The sequence below is a fragment of the Medicago sativa genome, chromosome 4 (genome assembly GCF_051527215.1).
Source record: "Medicago sativa cultivar Bolivia chromosome 4, Bolivia_mono, whole genome shotgun sequence".
NCBI lineage: Eukaryota > Viridiplantae > Streptophyta > Magnoliopsida > Fabales > Fabaceae > Medicago > Medicago sativa.
This window is the reverse complement of record NC_140752.1, coordinates 100,646,111-100,661,489: the sequence shown is the minus strand read 5'-3', so window position 1 is coordinate 100,661,489 and position 15,379 is coordinate 100,646,111. Positions and strand designations below refer to the sequence as shown.

Sequence of the window (15,379 nt, the reverse complement as noted above, 5' to 3'; positions counted from 1 at the left end):
CTTTCGTTTTCTAGCATCATGTGTTTGTTAACTATGAAGATTAAGTCATTTGACCATCAATTAACTCACGTATTTCTTCTTTCATTTGAGCATTAAATTCATACAAAGATAAAGCCAAAATAAATTGATAAAAATTATAGAAACAAGCCATCAATTCATACACGTGAAGCCCATTAATTCTACAACAACTAACAAAAGCTAACAAAAGCAGGGGTATTGATTTTTCAATTGCTGACAAAAGTAAAAAGCAATAGCAGATATGATTTTCAATTCCTGATATGAATTTTTGCAGATATGAACCTACGTGAGTTAACTCACGCGGGGTGTAACACCTGCGTGAGTTAACTCACGCAATGATTTACACATGCGTTACTTAAGTAGCGCAACGTTAGTTAACTTGCGCATTAATTTACACTTGCGCAAGTTAACTAGCGCATGGTCATTTTGGACATGGCTGCAGGGTGCGAGTAAAACGTGCTGGGTGGAGAGCAAAATTCTTAAGGTTGAAACAAAAAAAAAATTGAAAGCCCAACATTGTCGTAGTTCTTTCAATTTCATTGAGAAATTGGCTCAAAGTGCCCCTTTATTTGCTCTTAGACCCCTCAAAATGCTAATATCACTCCCCTCTAGAGTTACGATCCAAACCATTCGAGCTATAACTCCCGCTCGCTCAAGTAAAATCCAAACAACATCAAAGTTTTTGTTGATTTGAAATCAAACATTGTTGAGACTTCCATTTATGTGAAACCACACATTGTAGAGACTTTTGTTGACGTCGAACCAAATGTTGAGATTTTTATTGACGTGAAACCAAATGTTGATTACAAGAGAGAAGATTGTTAAGCTCGTTGTTTCTAAACTTGTTGATAATGAAGTTGAGACGGCGAAATACCTTTTAACCAAAAGTAAAATATAAACTTAGAAATAATTTGATTAATTAGACTTGTCGTCAAGCATCAATAGTCGGATTTACCTTAATTATAGAAAAACTTCATCATGGTAGTGGACAAAGAGTGCCAAATTTAGTACAGGGTTGTAAAAGGGTTGGTGTACCAAGGAACCAAGAAGAAGTTGAAACGACAAGACACAAGGTCAATAAAAAGTAAATGTACATTTATGTCATTGAGTCTTGTTAATGGAGTGCACAAACATCCAATGGAGTCAAAGTAAGAATGTCACCTTCTTGTAGGCAGTTTAAACAAGAAAAAAAAATGAGAGTGTTGTTGACATGGGAGAGAATACGGTCTACCAAATAATATCCTAATGACTTGAAATTTAAAATAAAAAGTAATGCAATGTTTATAAAGTAAGTTTATAATGCACGTCAAAGGTATAAAAAGTCCATAAGAGTTGAAATGTTAAAAATGCAATATTTGTTGAAATGTTTGGTCGATCACAGTTATGTTTATCAGTTTAAATCCTTTGGTGAGTGTACAACTATTTATGATATTTGTTGGGCTCATCCTGAATCTGCTAATTTGTTTAGCATTTTTCTTATTGTTTTCTCAATGAACTCCACTTCTAAAACATGTCACTATAAAATGTCATTGTTCGAGATAGCCGAGGTCACCTCAATTTAGTTGACATATTCTGTTGATTTTGATTTTTGACGTGTGAAAAAAAAATCCACTTGGGCTCTACAAACTTGTCTTGATATTTTGAAGTCTAAAAACAACATGTCAAAGGTTATTGTGATTGACAAGGATGACGCACATATGAATCACATTGTTAGTATCCTCCCTTAGAGCATCCACAATGGAGACCCTCAATTTGAAGGTCTTAAACGGGTCCCACTTGTACACATAACTTTTTATTATTTTTTAATAACAGTACTTAATAGGTACTCATTCACTCCAATAGAGATCTTCTTGCAAAAAGTCTAAATGAGTCCCACAACTAACTCTTCCTCATTTACATTCCACCACTAACATTATTTTAATAAAAAAAAGTGTGTTGGGACCACTAAAAGATGGGAGTCTTAACTTAGACCCTGGGTCTTAGAAGACCCTCAAAAAAAATTCCCACAATGAGAGTACCTATTAGGTACTAGGTCTTAAATGGTGAAGACCTCACCATTGTTAAGTACAAAGACAAATTACAAAGTTAAGTACTCATTCCGTCTCACAATAATTGTCACTTTAGCATTTTTTCTTTGTCTCAAAATAATAGTCACTTTAGAATACCAATGCATCATTTATTACTTTTTTCCATTACCATACCCTTATTTATTGAATTTCATTTAACTTAACTACTCCACTAACTACAATTAATAAGGGTATATTAGTAAATAATATTGATTTTACCATTGAAATCAACACAAATAATCATTTCCTTAATTACCGCGCAAAAACCTTAAACGACCATTATTGTGAGACGGAAGGAGTATTTCGATGTCAAAGAGAATGATTCTGAAAAGGTGGATGCCAAAAAGATTGATACCAAAGAGATGAGGTTGATAGAGTTACGTAACACCATCATGAAAGTGTGAGAAAACGTGGTTGAATCAAATGATGTCTATTAATTAAGGGATTAAAATCAATTTTTTTAGGGGAAAATTAAAATCTTATAGTAGTATGTTTTTAGGGATGAATAGAAAAAATAGTTTCAGCCCCAAGACTATCGACAATTACATAAACAACCACACGTGCGTATAACAATTCACATTTATGGACCCACCCAATACAAGGGTATGTTATATGCAAAAATAAAAGAAGAGAAAAAAAAAAATCAAATTTACGATTAAGAACCCTAGCCTAGGTCTTCGTCTTCTTCTTCTTCTTCTTCTTCCTCCTCCATCGCAGCAGCAGCACAGGGGTGGTTGAACGGAATCTCCAAACCCTAGCGGCATCTTTATCTGAATTTCGATGGGGAGGAAGAAGAAGCGCGTTGCTTCAAAGGTGTGGTGTTATTACTGCGATCGTGAATTCGACGACGAGAAGATCTTGGTTCAGCATCAGAAAGCCAAGCACTTTAAGTGTCATGTTTGTCATAAGAAGCTTTCCACTGCTGGTGGCATGTCCATTCACGTTCTTCAGGTCCACAAAGAAAACGTCACCAAGTATATTCCCTTTTCTCTTTCATTCGTTTTTTAGGGTTTTCAATTTCACTTTTTTCTTCTTCATTCGTACACTTGCTAATACGATCAATACTTTTTATGTAATTTAATCTTTGTCTTACTAGTTTCCCTCATTTTATGCTATGATTTGTAGTTACATTTCAAAGAATGTTTCCAAGTGTGTTTTTTTTCATTGCTAATTATTATCTATTCATGTGTGAATTCAATTTACTATTTAGGTTCAATTTGGATAAACAACTTAATTATACGCTTATAGCCTTATAAGTGCTTACTTATAAGCTATTTCTATCACAAAAGATAAAATAATGTCAGAACGATTTTCATATAAGATATAAGCTATAAGCTGGTTTTATAAGCTATACTTGAGAGTTGATGGAAATAAAATGATAGAAGCTGATCGACATGTCATAAATCATTTTCATAAGCTCTCCTAAGCAGTTTTACAAGTGCTTATATCAGTAGATAAGCTCAGATAAGACAATTAAAGCAGACCCTTATAGTAACAAAGAGGGAGGTTGTTTGCTTTGTTAGTCAAGCATTTGATTGACCCGAGATGTACATAATTGATTATGTTTGAATGAATGCTCTCCTTAAAATATTAATGTACTAGATTTTACTGAACTCTCAATTGTATCGTTTTTCTTTTCAGGGTGCCAAATGCGAAACCTGGAAGAGAGAGTACAGAAATTGAAATATACGGAATGCAGGGGATTCCGCCAGATGTCTTGGCTGCTCATTATGGAGATGAAGGTCACACGATACTCTGTCTCATTGTTTTTTCTCCTTGTTTCATAGTTCTTATTGATAGTTTATACTCGAGACACCTTAATAACTACTACAAGTACAAACAAATCTGATTTTTTACCTCTGTTAATTTTCCATTTTAATGATTCCATTGTAGTGTCAGAAATAGGAGGGATGCAGGGAAGGATGCCCCTGTATAACTGTAACAGATGTAATGTAACTGCTCATTAACCATAGTTGGTTAATTAGTTATCTGCAGGGTGGGTATTATAAAAGGTAGCAGATATATAGGAGTTAGGGGGTGGACAAATGGTTGGATCCAGTCGGTAAACCACCATCTAGAGAAATCCGCCGGCCGGAAAATCTCAGCCCATCTCCGACCATTTATTTTCACGGATAGGTTGGGTGGCGGGTTCTAACGAAAGCGGGTGGGTTGAAATGGATAGCAGAGCAAGAAGGAGAAGAAGGGGCTACTTAGATTTTGGCCGTCGGTGCCGACACAGTTGCATATATCCACGGCCAAGTTCTGCCTTAGTTTACAACTTACATGGGTTAAATAAAAGAAAAAAGACAACAAAGTTGCTCATATTTTGATCGTCGCTTAATCGTCTTCAACCGTGAGAAGGCCTCCACATCAGGAGCATAAGAAATCTCAAAAGACAACAAAGTTGCTCATATTTTGATCGTCGCTTAATAGCCTTCAACCGTGAGAAGGCCTCCACATCAGGAGCATAAGAAATCTCAAGGATCTGAAATATGCATGGCTATCTCTGAAACTAATTTTTTTTACAACTCCTTTATGTTAATGAAGAAATTGAGGAAGAAATTGACTGGAAAGAAAAATAACGAATGTAAAATAAATATAAAAAGCATATTTGTCTAATATCTCCATTTTCCAAGGTCAAGGATAGTTGAAGTTGTTCTATTTTACTAAAACAAATATAAAAAGCATATTTATTTACAGTTTCCAAGTTGCAGTTATTATGAGACCGGGTCGGGTCTCAAGACTAATACTCTGAATTAGTACCGACTTGTCGCATCACTGTCTTGTAATTTAAATGAAGAATCAGTATGTATACAGCGAACATGGTAGCGGTCAGTTTCTCATGGATTTATTTTGAACAGATGAACTCCACCATTACTAACCCTTACACAACCGAAAAACTGAACAGATGACCTGGTCTGCTCATATTTTCATTCGGTTTTTCTGGTTTGGGTTGGGGTTCGGTTTTTTGTTCAACCCTAATAGGACTAGGCATTGAAATTGATCATTAATCTGAGGATTTAGTTTATGTTGATTCAATAAAAGAATTCTAATCGCTCTTGTTTTCTGACACTATTCTACCGAATACCTGACATGTATGGTGGCTGTTGTTTTATGTATTATTCTGTTTTGTTGGTATTATTGACGTTAGGAGTGTTTTTGTACAATTTATTATTTAGGATAAAGGCTTTGTACAAGTATTGTTAGTGATGATAAAAATGTTGAATCATACTTGAAGTTCCTTTTTTTATTTTTTTTTTACGAGAAATTGTTTAATATTCTCTGACAGTTTTGTATGTAATGCAGACGATGATGTTCCATCAAAGACAGCCAAGGTGGACATCCCATCAACCCCATTTGCAGGTGGAATGGTGCCACCTCCTATGGGTACCGGATATCCTCCACGATCAACCGTGGGCCCAATTCGACCAATGTATGCTGTTAAACATTTTTTTCATTTTGATTTTCTCATTCGAATTCTTATTCTATTTGGAATGTGGTAGAAGTGATATATTTGTGAATATTTTTCTATTTAGAAAATTATCAGCGACACAAAATCTGCTCATTTACCTATCTCTCTGCTGCTGCAGATATAATCCTGCTGTACCAGGCCCTCCTAATGCTTGGGGAGTTGTTCCACCTCGACCTCAGCCATGGTTTCCCCAGCCTCCAACTGTTTCAATTCCTCCTCCGGTTCAATACCCACAGCAACCATTATTTCCTGTTCAGAATGTGAGGCCTCCATTGCCATCAACTACTTCACCTGCACTACAATCTCAGATTACTCCTCCTGGACTGCCTTCATCTACACCTCCTGTCCCAGTTTCACAGCCTTTGTTTCCTGTTGTTGGAAATAACCACATGGCCACTCAAAGTTCACCATTTTCCGCTGCACCCATGTCTTCAAGTGTACCATCAATAGCTCCTGGGCTTTCTTCAAATGTTCCTATTGACGCACATTTAGGCATCAACTCTTCTGTGACAAGTAGTTATCAAGCAATAGGGATTCCAGGTAACGCTTTATTTTCTTTCCTTGAACCACTGTGACTGGTTTTTGACACAACTGAATGTGTTTGATATAGTAAAAAACTTGGAACTAAAAAATATGATTCATGTGATTTTCATTTTCTTGTCCCTCTGGTTTCTTATAGGTGGGATATCAAGTAACTCACATTCTTATGCTTCTGGCCCAAATACCGGTGGTCCTTCAATTGGACCTCCACCAGTAATCTCAAACAAAGCTCCCGCTACTCAGCCTGCCACTAACGAAGTCTACCTGGTTTGGGATGACGAGGCAATGTCCATGGTCAGTCATATTCTTGAAAAAAAATCTTTTCATTGGACTACTAGTCTACTATTGTTTCATGGTCGATAATGTTTTGATGCTTTGTTGCTGTAGGAGGAAAGAAGAATGTCTTTAACAAAATATCAGGTTCATGATGAAAGTAGCCAGGTAAGTCATACTACCTTTTTATTACTTGGAGTTGCTTTCACATCTAACCAGATGAGTAGGCTTTATGCTTTCTGTTTTCAGATTCAGTTGTTTACACATATTAAATGAGGTACATTCTGTATAAGTTTGCAATCATTTTAAAAAATAAACGGCAAACAAAAAAAGTGTAGGCTTTATGCTTTCTGTTTTCAGATTCAGTTGTATACACATATTAAAAGAGGTACATTCTGTTTAAATTCCAAACACTTTAAAAGAATAGATGGCAAAGCAGACAGTTTATGCTTTACGCTTTCTGTTTTCATATTCAGTTGTTTATGCATGCTAAAAGAGGTACATCATGTAAAAATTTCCAATCATTTTAAAAAAATAAACGGCAAAGAAAAAATGATCACTTAATTCTCCCTTTTGCCTCCCACCTGAATGGAAGTTACATTTATTTAAAGGACCACTGTCAAGCTATGCTTCCAATTTGGGGGCTATCTAAAGATATACGTAGCTATTCTACTAATTCCTTTTGGTAATTATAATTATAACAACATAATTTGTGAAGCTTGTTGCACACAACCAACTTTGTGATCCTTCATCCCAGCATTTGTACACGATAAAAGAGTATGTATATGTGATTTTTGTTGGGTTTCGTTTTACCAATGTTATTTTTTTTACCCTTCGCTTGATTCGAAAGTTTGGGGTTTTGGGTGAAACATGATCTTACCCAACAGACTTTTGCTCATTCGTAGCATCATTACAATTTATTTTATGGAACAAGTGAATTCAGACTTGGCCCAGGTCAGCTTCTTTCGCAGAGTTTGGATCTCTTGCATAGGACCATGCTCCAAAATATTTGTTTGTTGTGGTAATTTGTGGTTTATGACTACTTTTTAATCACTATTGTCATGTTTATCTTGCAGATGAGCTCCATTGATGCAGCCATAGATAAGAGGATACTTGAGAGCAGGCTAGCTGGTCGCATGGCATTTTAAGTCGTCAATATTATCCATGTACACTTCTCAAACTTCTTCAATGATATGAACTGAAAACGGCATTTTATTAAGCCTCTGACAACCAGCTTCCAACATTCCTTTAATTGATCGGTGAAGGAACCTTATTATTGGTGCCATTCTTTACTTAAATGGGCAAAAGTTGCCCTTTCGTCATTTTTAAACCTGAGGAAGAAGGTTGCAATGGTTTTGAAAGGCTCATCTGACAATATTTGTGCGTGGGAAGTTGCAGACTTCGTTTGTTTCTCTTTTCCTACTTTTTTCCAGCTGATATTTGTATTCAAACTTTAGGACATGATGATATATATACTTTAGGACCATTTGGTGTAATCTTTATTTACATGTCTTGATTTGGGGGAAAAAGACCGCAGTTCTTGATTATATATTTCGTTTATTAGTAATAGCGTTTACCATTTTCTGTGTTAGAGCAAAATTAAAGAATGTAATGAGAGGATAAATTACAAGCCTATGCTTAGCACACAGACAAAACGCTTCCTTATCCCCTAAAATAAGATACAACTCATACTTTTCAACGTCCCAATGTTGTGTTACGTTACTTGTTGCAATAGCAAGTGAGCACCAAGACGGAGACCCCTTGATGAGCGACTTGTAAACCACTTGTTATACCTTGTCTTGCGCCATCCAATTCCAAGACTCTTTGTTTATGTGATGTGTTGAGTTGAGACACCTCGTCTGTCAGTAATTCAACGGGACGTAGTCATTTCTATCAAATAATTTACTTGTAATCTAACTATTAGGTTTACTTGCACCTTTCCTTTATTTCAAAAATAGTGAGTATAATTTTAGATTGAGTAATGATATTTTGACATCCATTTAATGACAACTTTGTTGACAACCTTGGTTTTCTCACTTCTTATTGTCAAAAACAATGGAGAGAGAAAAAGGAAGAGAGAGGATAACAACATCATGTAAGTATGAGAGAGAAAGTTGTCAAAAAGTGGTTGTCAAAATATCATTTCTCTTTTAGATTAAGTATATCCTAATCTTTTTTTTTTTTTTATAACTCCACTACTATTGGTTCTGAATTTATGAAACAATAACGAAATATGAGCTAAATGTTGATGCATCATTACGTTGGACGTAAAAATAAACCCCCCCCTCCCCCCTCTCTCTTTCAAATCTATATGAAAAAATGAAATAGCTTTACTAAATGAAACATTTTTCTACTATATCAGATTGCACCTGAAAATTATATCGAAATCTTTCGTAACTATGGAATTTTGATTTATTCTATATGTAACACGTACTACTTCCCTTGTAATCAAAACATCTTTTTTCTCTCTTTCTTTTGGAGCAAAACATTTAAGTGAATGAAAATAAATAAGTAGATCCAGTATAGAAAAAGACAAATAAAACTGAAAGTCTACTAAATTGAAAATTTGAAGTCTTGAGACACGTACTGGAGAATATCATATCCCCTTTCCCCTGCATACAGCCAAACGAATTAATAACTAAAAATTGGTAAATGAATAAGTGTTGAATCACTACTGCTAGAAGAAATAACTACGAGCAGAGGCAGGGATGTAAATAGATTAAGTTGAGTCACGCTTGGTAACTCATTTAAGTGAATAGGAAATAAATTAGTAGATCCACTTAGACCACACCACACCACACCACACCAGTTACATCACCAATTTAATTGCTTTCCTGTGCAATTATACACCGCCTCATTTTTACACGAGTGATGCTATATCTCGCGACGGAGATTATAGCGAAAATTTCACGAAGACATTTTTTTTAATACTCTTATAAAATAAACTCAACCGCTTCCCTGTACAAAATAATCAACTGCTTCTCTGTGAACAAAATAAAAAACTTTTCTTTGTGACCAAACCTCAACCAATTTATTGTGCTCCAACCTCCACCGATTCACCACTCACTCTGTTTGTAGTTTTAATTTTGCTTTCTCAGAGTTTTCGAGACATGTTATAAAAGGATTCTAAATCAGATCGTGGAGCTTCGGAATTTTCGGCAACTGCGAACGATGTCGATGCTGGTAGTAATCTAAACTGGTGGAGACGGAGAACATGAGGAGGATGAAAGCTCTTCCCAAACAGAATAAGTTTCAGAACTGTTGAATGTGGTAATGATTTTCTGAAATGTTACACAATTTGAAGGTGTTACTGTGGAGTTGGGTGAAACACGATGACGGCGTCAATTCAATGGACATTTGGGGGAGAAGAATTACGGATTGGGTGTTTTTGATTTGGGAAAGATTTGATTATTTCCTCCACTGATAATAACATGCAGAGTTGTTCTTTGAGGTGGAAGAGGAAAGCAGATGTGAAAGAAGAGAGAAATTGAATTAAAAGTGGGACCCACGAGAGGATGTCATTAACACGTCATCACACGTCATTCTTGAAACTCTCGGGATGGTTTTTGTCGCGAGACATAGCATTTTCCTTTTTACACCGATGTCCTTAACTTCAAATGGAATGGATTAATTCATGTAGCTTTTTTTATTCAAACCTATGAAATGAAACTACAATATGCCTTAATCATCACACATGGAATCCAATATCGCCACTTTAAACGGTAAAAAACACACATTACTCCTAACTATCACTTTCATTCCTATTCTTAAAGTTTAGGACTACTATAATTTAGAGGAGTGATATTTTGACAACCAAAATCAAACAACTTTAATGACAACCTTTTTTTCTCTCTTCTTATTGGACAATAACAATAGAGAGAGAAAAAGGAAGAGAGAGAATAAAAGTATAATGTGAGTATGAGAGAGAAAGTTGTCACAAAAGTTGTTTAAAAGTGGTTGTCAAAATATCATTTCTCTATAATTTAATGAGAAAAATGTGATAAGGGTGGGTGTTGTGATAAGGGTGGGTGTTGCATGTGTTCGGATTATATAATTTAGAACATTATATATTTTAGGGTTAATTATGTTTCCAGTCCCTATAAAATAGCGACCTTGTAAATTTAGTCCTTACTTAATTTTAATAGCATTTTTAGTCCCTATAAAAAAAATTACTTATAATTTTAGTCCCTGCTAAAACAAAGTTTGATTAATTATCATTAAACTCTTAAATTTTTGAACGATTTTTTTAAGACAAGATTAGAACACTATGAAAGGTTCGTTTACTAAAATTTAGAATTTTCTGACATGAAATGAATTAAATATGAATTTTTTAAAACGACAAAAGTTAAAGATAAAAAGTAATAAAATCTGGATGTAGAAATCAAATTTTACGATAATTTTTTGCGGAGGAACTTTTAGTAATGTTCTAAACATGTCTGCAAAAAATTGTTCAAAAATTTAAGAGTTTAAGCATAAATTAAACAAATTTGAATTGAGTAGGACTAATACTCAGTGCAGAAAAACAAAATTAGGGACTAAAAATGCTATTAAAATTAAGTAAGGACTAAACTCACAAGGTCGCTATTTTATAGGGACTAGAAACATAATTAACCCTATATTTTAAATTGTGACATTATAAACAAAGTTTCGAGGGTTTATGATGTGTCTAATGTATTTTTGGTAGATTTAGTTTATTTTACGTACTTCTTTTGATTGTAGTTATAGTTTAAGATATTGGTGGTTATAAATATTTTGCATTCATCTTCATTTTCTTTCATTCCTCTATTAAATTGATATCAATCTAAATCCTTTATTTGTCTTTTATTATCTATAATAAAAGATAAATAAATTGTTTCGATTGGTGTCAATAGAAATAACTCTACTTATTTTTTTTAGAGAACTCTACTTATATTTTGTTGATGGGTAATATATATAATATTCACATTTGTGTGAAAATATTACTACATTCTCATTTGTGAATGATGCATTCAACATTAACTTTTTATATTCTAATGTAAATTAATGGTATTAATTATACTATTTTTGTGCGTCAAAACAAAATTAAGCTATGTTTGTAAACAAATTAATAAATACATAAAAATTGAAAGGGAGCTCATACTTATGGATTTTGTTTTTTTTTTTGTTTTGAAAAATGTTGAGAGAGTTGTTTGAAGCACATATTAGCCAAACTCTCAATTAATTCACTTAAAATTTTATCTTTTTTATTATACTACAAGATTGTTTTCTTAATCAAGCAATCAAGTGACTAAAATTTAGCTTTAACATTCAAACTTCATCCTTACATATTACGAGCACTGTCTCTAACCATACCAATTGATTGTTTTGAATTTGTGTAAAACAATGATGAGGTAAGTCGAATATATACATAGTAGTCCGTCCATACTACTAGTACCCGAGAGGGTAATTAAATTCCAGCATAGCATTGATGAGAGGATGGAGGACCCATTGTGGTGAGAATCATTTAATAAGTTCACATGCCACTAACACTAATCCTATCACAAAACACGAAACACAACACTACACACACACACTAGATAGATAGTGACGTGTTTGGCTATTTCATGATCCACCGCATTCAAAATTAAATATGAGTTGTTGAGTCTCATTTAATTCAATTCATTTCTATTGGCCTTTTGAACAAGGGAAGTTACCACTCTACTTATAATCAATAAATGTTACCCACTTCCTTTCATTCAGAGGACCATCACATTTAATATTTTTTGGACCACCTCCTCGGTACTGTACTGTGCCCTGCCCTGACATGTCACGGATAATATTAATTCCTACCATTATCATATCATTCAAAAATCTTATGCCACCAATTATCTCTCAAAAATGACTTCTTCTCCTTCTTCTTCTTCCAAATCTCCTCCTTTAATCCCTTCACGCCATTCTCCACAATTCACACCAGTTTAGTAACATTTTCATACTTTCTAGCTAGTACTAGCACTAATTTTATTTTATTTTTTTTTATCATATGGTATATTATTATATTTAATCAAATTAAATATGCAGATTCAAGAGGAACATGAATTTGATGAATACACCAACAGTGAAAACAGAAGCCAAAGTAGAAGAACAACACCAACAAGTGCTTCAACTCCAAAGCACAATATCAATCATCATCATCCACCAACACCAATCAATATCAACAAAAACACAAAACCAAATCACAAGAAAAAACGTTCTGAAACTGAACTAGAAGATGGTTCTGTTTCATGCAACAAATGCAGACCACATTCTCGTGACAAAATCTTCATCCTTCCCTTTGATCATTCCAACAACAACAGCAGTAACAGCAAGTATTCATCTTTGTTGCAAAGTCCAAATGGGATTTTCAAATCCATTGTTTCAAAGCTAACAAGAAAAAGTCCAATGTCAGCATCAACAACAAACAACAATGAAGAACAATGGAAAATGGCAGTAGCAGAACTTTCTCACAAACTTGTTCATGCCACAAGAAAAAGAGATGAAGCTCTTCAAGAAGCTTCAAGGCTCATGAACTCAATGTCAGAGTTAGAGAAAAAGTTGAACAAGCTTGAAATTTATTGTCACACTTTGAAATCTGGTCTTGAAGAATGTAACAATATTAATACTGCTACTAATGTTGTTGGTTCTTCTAATGTTGTTGCTCAGAAGAATTTTCATCATCATGTTCAAGACAATGACAACGTTGTACAACATTTCTTGGTGGCTGTTTCTGAAGCAAGATCTTCAGTGAGACTTCTAAGTCGTTCTTTAACAATGCAACTTAGACACACAGGAAGCAAAGTGTATGAAAAAGTTTCTTTACTTTTACAACCTTATGATATAAAAATCTCTTTTTCAAAGAATCCAAGAAGTTTGCTTTTTTACTTGGAAGCACTTTTGAACAAGACATTTTTTGAGGATTTTGAGTCAATTGGGTTTCAAAAGAATGCTTGTAATAGGATATTGAACCCTATGGAAAGGTGTGAATCAAGTTTTGCTTCATTCAACATGATTCATGGGTTGACTTGGGATGAAGTTTTGAGCAAAGGGACAAGACATTTTAGTGAAGATTTTAGTAGATTTTGTGATAGAAAAATGAGTGAAATTGTTGCTATGTTGGGTTGGAATAGGGCTTGGTCTGAACCACTTTTGCAAGCTTTCTTTGTTGCTTCAAAGAGTGTTTGGATGGTTCATTTGTTGGCTAATTCAGTTCATCCAAGTTTGCCAATTTTTAGAGTTGATAAAGGAGTCAACTTTGATTCAGTTTACATGGAAGATATGGGTGGGGACAAGTCTTCAAGGTTGGTACCAAACATGGTTAGGATTATGGTTGCTCCTGGTTTTTATGTCTATGGTAGTGCTGTTAAATGTAAGGTTCTTTGCAGGTACTTGACCAATAACCTCAGCAACAACAAACAAGACAAAGGTTTAAACCCATCACCTTAAACCCATCAAGTACTCCCTCCGTTCCGGAATATCTGACCCATTTTCTAAAAAAAAGTGTCCCAAAATAACTGAGCCATTTCAATTTTCAATACAACTTTCATCATTCCCAATACAATATAACACTAAATAATACTACTTTTATCATTCCCAATACAATATATTCCACTTTCCCCTTTATTTATACATTTTTCTTAATCTGTGTGAAATGAACCAAGGGGTCAGATAAATTGGGACGGAGGGAGTATTTTATTTTTGATTTTTAATGTGGAATTGGAAAGTGTACTCTATTTGGTTTGGAATTTAGAATTTGGATCAGGTTCTATTGTTGTTTATGTTGGCCAATTTTAATCAATGTGTATATTATATTGGTGTTGATGGGGGTTGGTTTTTTGTTGTTAAAAAGTAACTTCGATAGATATTTGATATGTATTTTTCATGCTTGAGTTGGGGTATGATATGTCGATATATGGAGTTTTTTGGGTCAACGTGAACAACTTGGCATTTTATGGTTACCCTTTGTTTTATCTTCATTTTTTTTTATTTGATTAATTACTCTTTTGTTTTATCTTCTGTCAAGTCTATTTGGACTTCTTATCATTTTTTGTTTTGTAACATATTTTTTGAAAAGGCAAAAAATTTGTTTTGTAACATATCTATCTGGAAATTTTAGTTTTTTGGTCCTCAATAGTTTGATGGGATTGGGAAAGATTATTTAGATTCTCATGGGTCCTAAAGCATGTGAATGGTGATCAGAGATCATTATGAAACTATGAAAAGAGAAGGTAAAAACATATATATAGGACAGAATTAAACCTTTTTGTACTAAGATGCTTATCTTGTGGATGATTTTCCAATATTATGCTGCTTTTCTTTATGACAAAATTGCATCTCTAATCTTTTAACCTATGTGTGTTACTTGTTAAGTTTTCTTTTAGGTAAGTTTTCATTGTTTTAAATAGGTCTTTTAAACTTTGTGACCGTTGGAAATTTGATGTGGTTAAACGAGCAATAATGCTAGATCAAGCTAATCATTCAAGTTATGAGCTTCTACGATACAAGTCTTTTAAGCTTCAAAACAAAAAGAAAAAATAATCATATTCTTCCTCTTGATATAAACCCTTGCTATTTCTCAAATCCATCAATGAACCTCAATCATCTTCGTCCCATTCTGAAAAATGCAAGTAGAGTCGGAAAGAGGATTCATCAAAATCTTCAAATTCTTCATCTTCTTATAAAAACAACAAAAACACATAGATAAACGAAAGAATAAGAAAATCAAAAAGTGCATTCAAAAGAAGAAATTAATCAAAGAAAAATGTCTTGTTAGTGTTTTACATCCTCAACTTATAAACCCCATGAAGAAAATTAAATGTTTTTTTTACTCTTCAAAATAATGTGATTTTCTTTTTATCAAGTAGAATTACATCCTTTTAAAGTGAATAAGTGGATAATCCATAATCCGGATTCAAGCTCTGACCTCAACATATAGAATATAATGTCTTACCAATTAAGTGATGCTCACAGGAACAATGTAATTTTTTTATTTTTTTTGACAAACAATGTAATTTGTATA

At 33.9% G+C, this 15,379-nt stretch overlaps 2 protein-coding genes across 3 annotated transcripts; both read left to right on the top strand.

Annotated features, from left to right (window-relative positions):
• The first annotated feature begins 2,694 nt into the window (after nt 1-2,694).
• SUF4 (zinc finger (C2H2 type) family protein) lies at nt 2,695-7,936 on the top strand. Of its 2 annotated transcripts, none has more exons than XR_015007865.1 (7): nt 2,695-3,058; nt 3,726-3,826; nt 5,391-5,517; nt 5,675-6,096; nt 6,236-6,390; nt 6,484-7,323; nt 7,446-7,936. XR_015007865.1 is itself a non-coding variant. In XM_085706673.1 (7 exons), exons 1-7 carry the CDS (start codon nt 2,865-2,867, stop codon nt 7,515-7,517), a joined length of 1,125 nt encoding a protein of 374 aa, XP_085562799.1. In that variant the 5' UTR covers nt 2,695-2,864; the 3' UTR covers nt 7,518-7,936. The 2 variants fall into 2 exon arrangements, 1 of the variants encoding a protein (XP_085562799.1); XM_085706673.1 differs by having other exon boundaries at nt 6,484-6,537.
• A 4,266-nt stretch (nt 7,937-12,202) lies between these two features.
• Nucleotides 12,203-13,943, top strand: LOC146934741 (cyclin-dependent kinase-like protein). Its single transcript, XM_085706672.1, has 2 exons — nt 12,203-12,300; nt 12,406-13,943. The coding sequence occupies exons 1-2, from the start codon at nt 12,226-12,228 to the stop codon at nt 13,804-13,806; spliced, it is 1,476 nt and encodes a 491-aa protein (XP_085562798.1). The 5' UTR covers nt 12,203-12,225; the 3' UTR covers nt 13,807-13,943.
• Nucleotides 13,944-15,379: the final 1,436 nt, after the last annotated feature.

Excerpts from the sequence above, each read along its gene's own strand:
- LOC146934741 (XM_085706672.1), top strand. The coding sequence starts at position 12,226 with ATGACTTCTTCTCCTTCTTCTTCTTCCAAATCTCCTCCTTTAATCCCT. Across the intron at positions 12,301-12,405 it reads ATTCTCCACAATTCACACCA|ATTCAAGAGGAACATGAATT; the intron begins GTTTAGTAACAT and ends TTAAATATGCAG.
- SUF4 (XM_085706673.1), top strand. The coding sequence starts at position 2,865 with ATGGGGAGGAAGAAGAAGCGCGTTGCTTCAAAGGTGTGGTGTTATTAC. Across the intron at positions 3,827-5,390 it reads TGCTCATTATGGAGATGAAG|ACGATGATGTTCCATCAAAG; the intron begins GTCACACGATAC and ends TATGTAATGCAG. Across the intron at positions 6,391-6,483 it reads ATGACGAGGCAATGTCCATG|GAGGAAAGAAGAATGTCTTT; the intron begins GTCAGTCATATT and ends TTGTTGCTGTAG.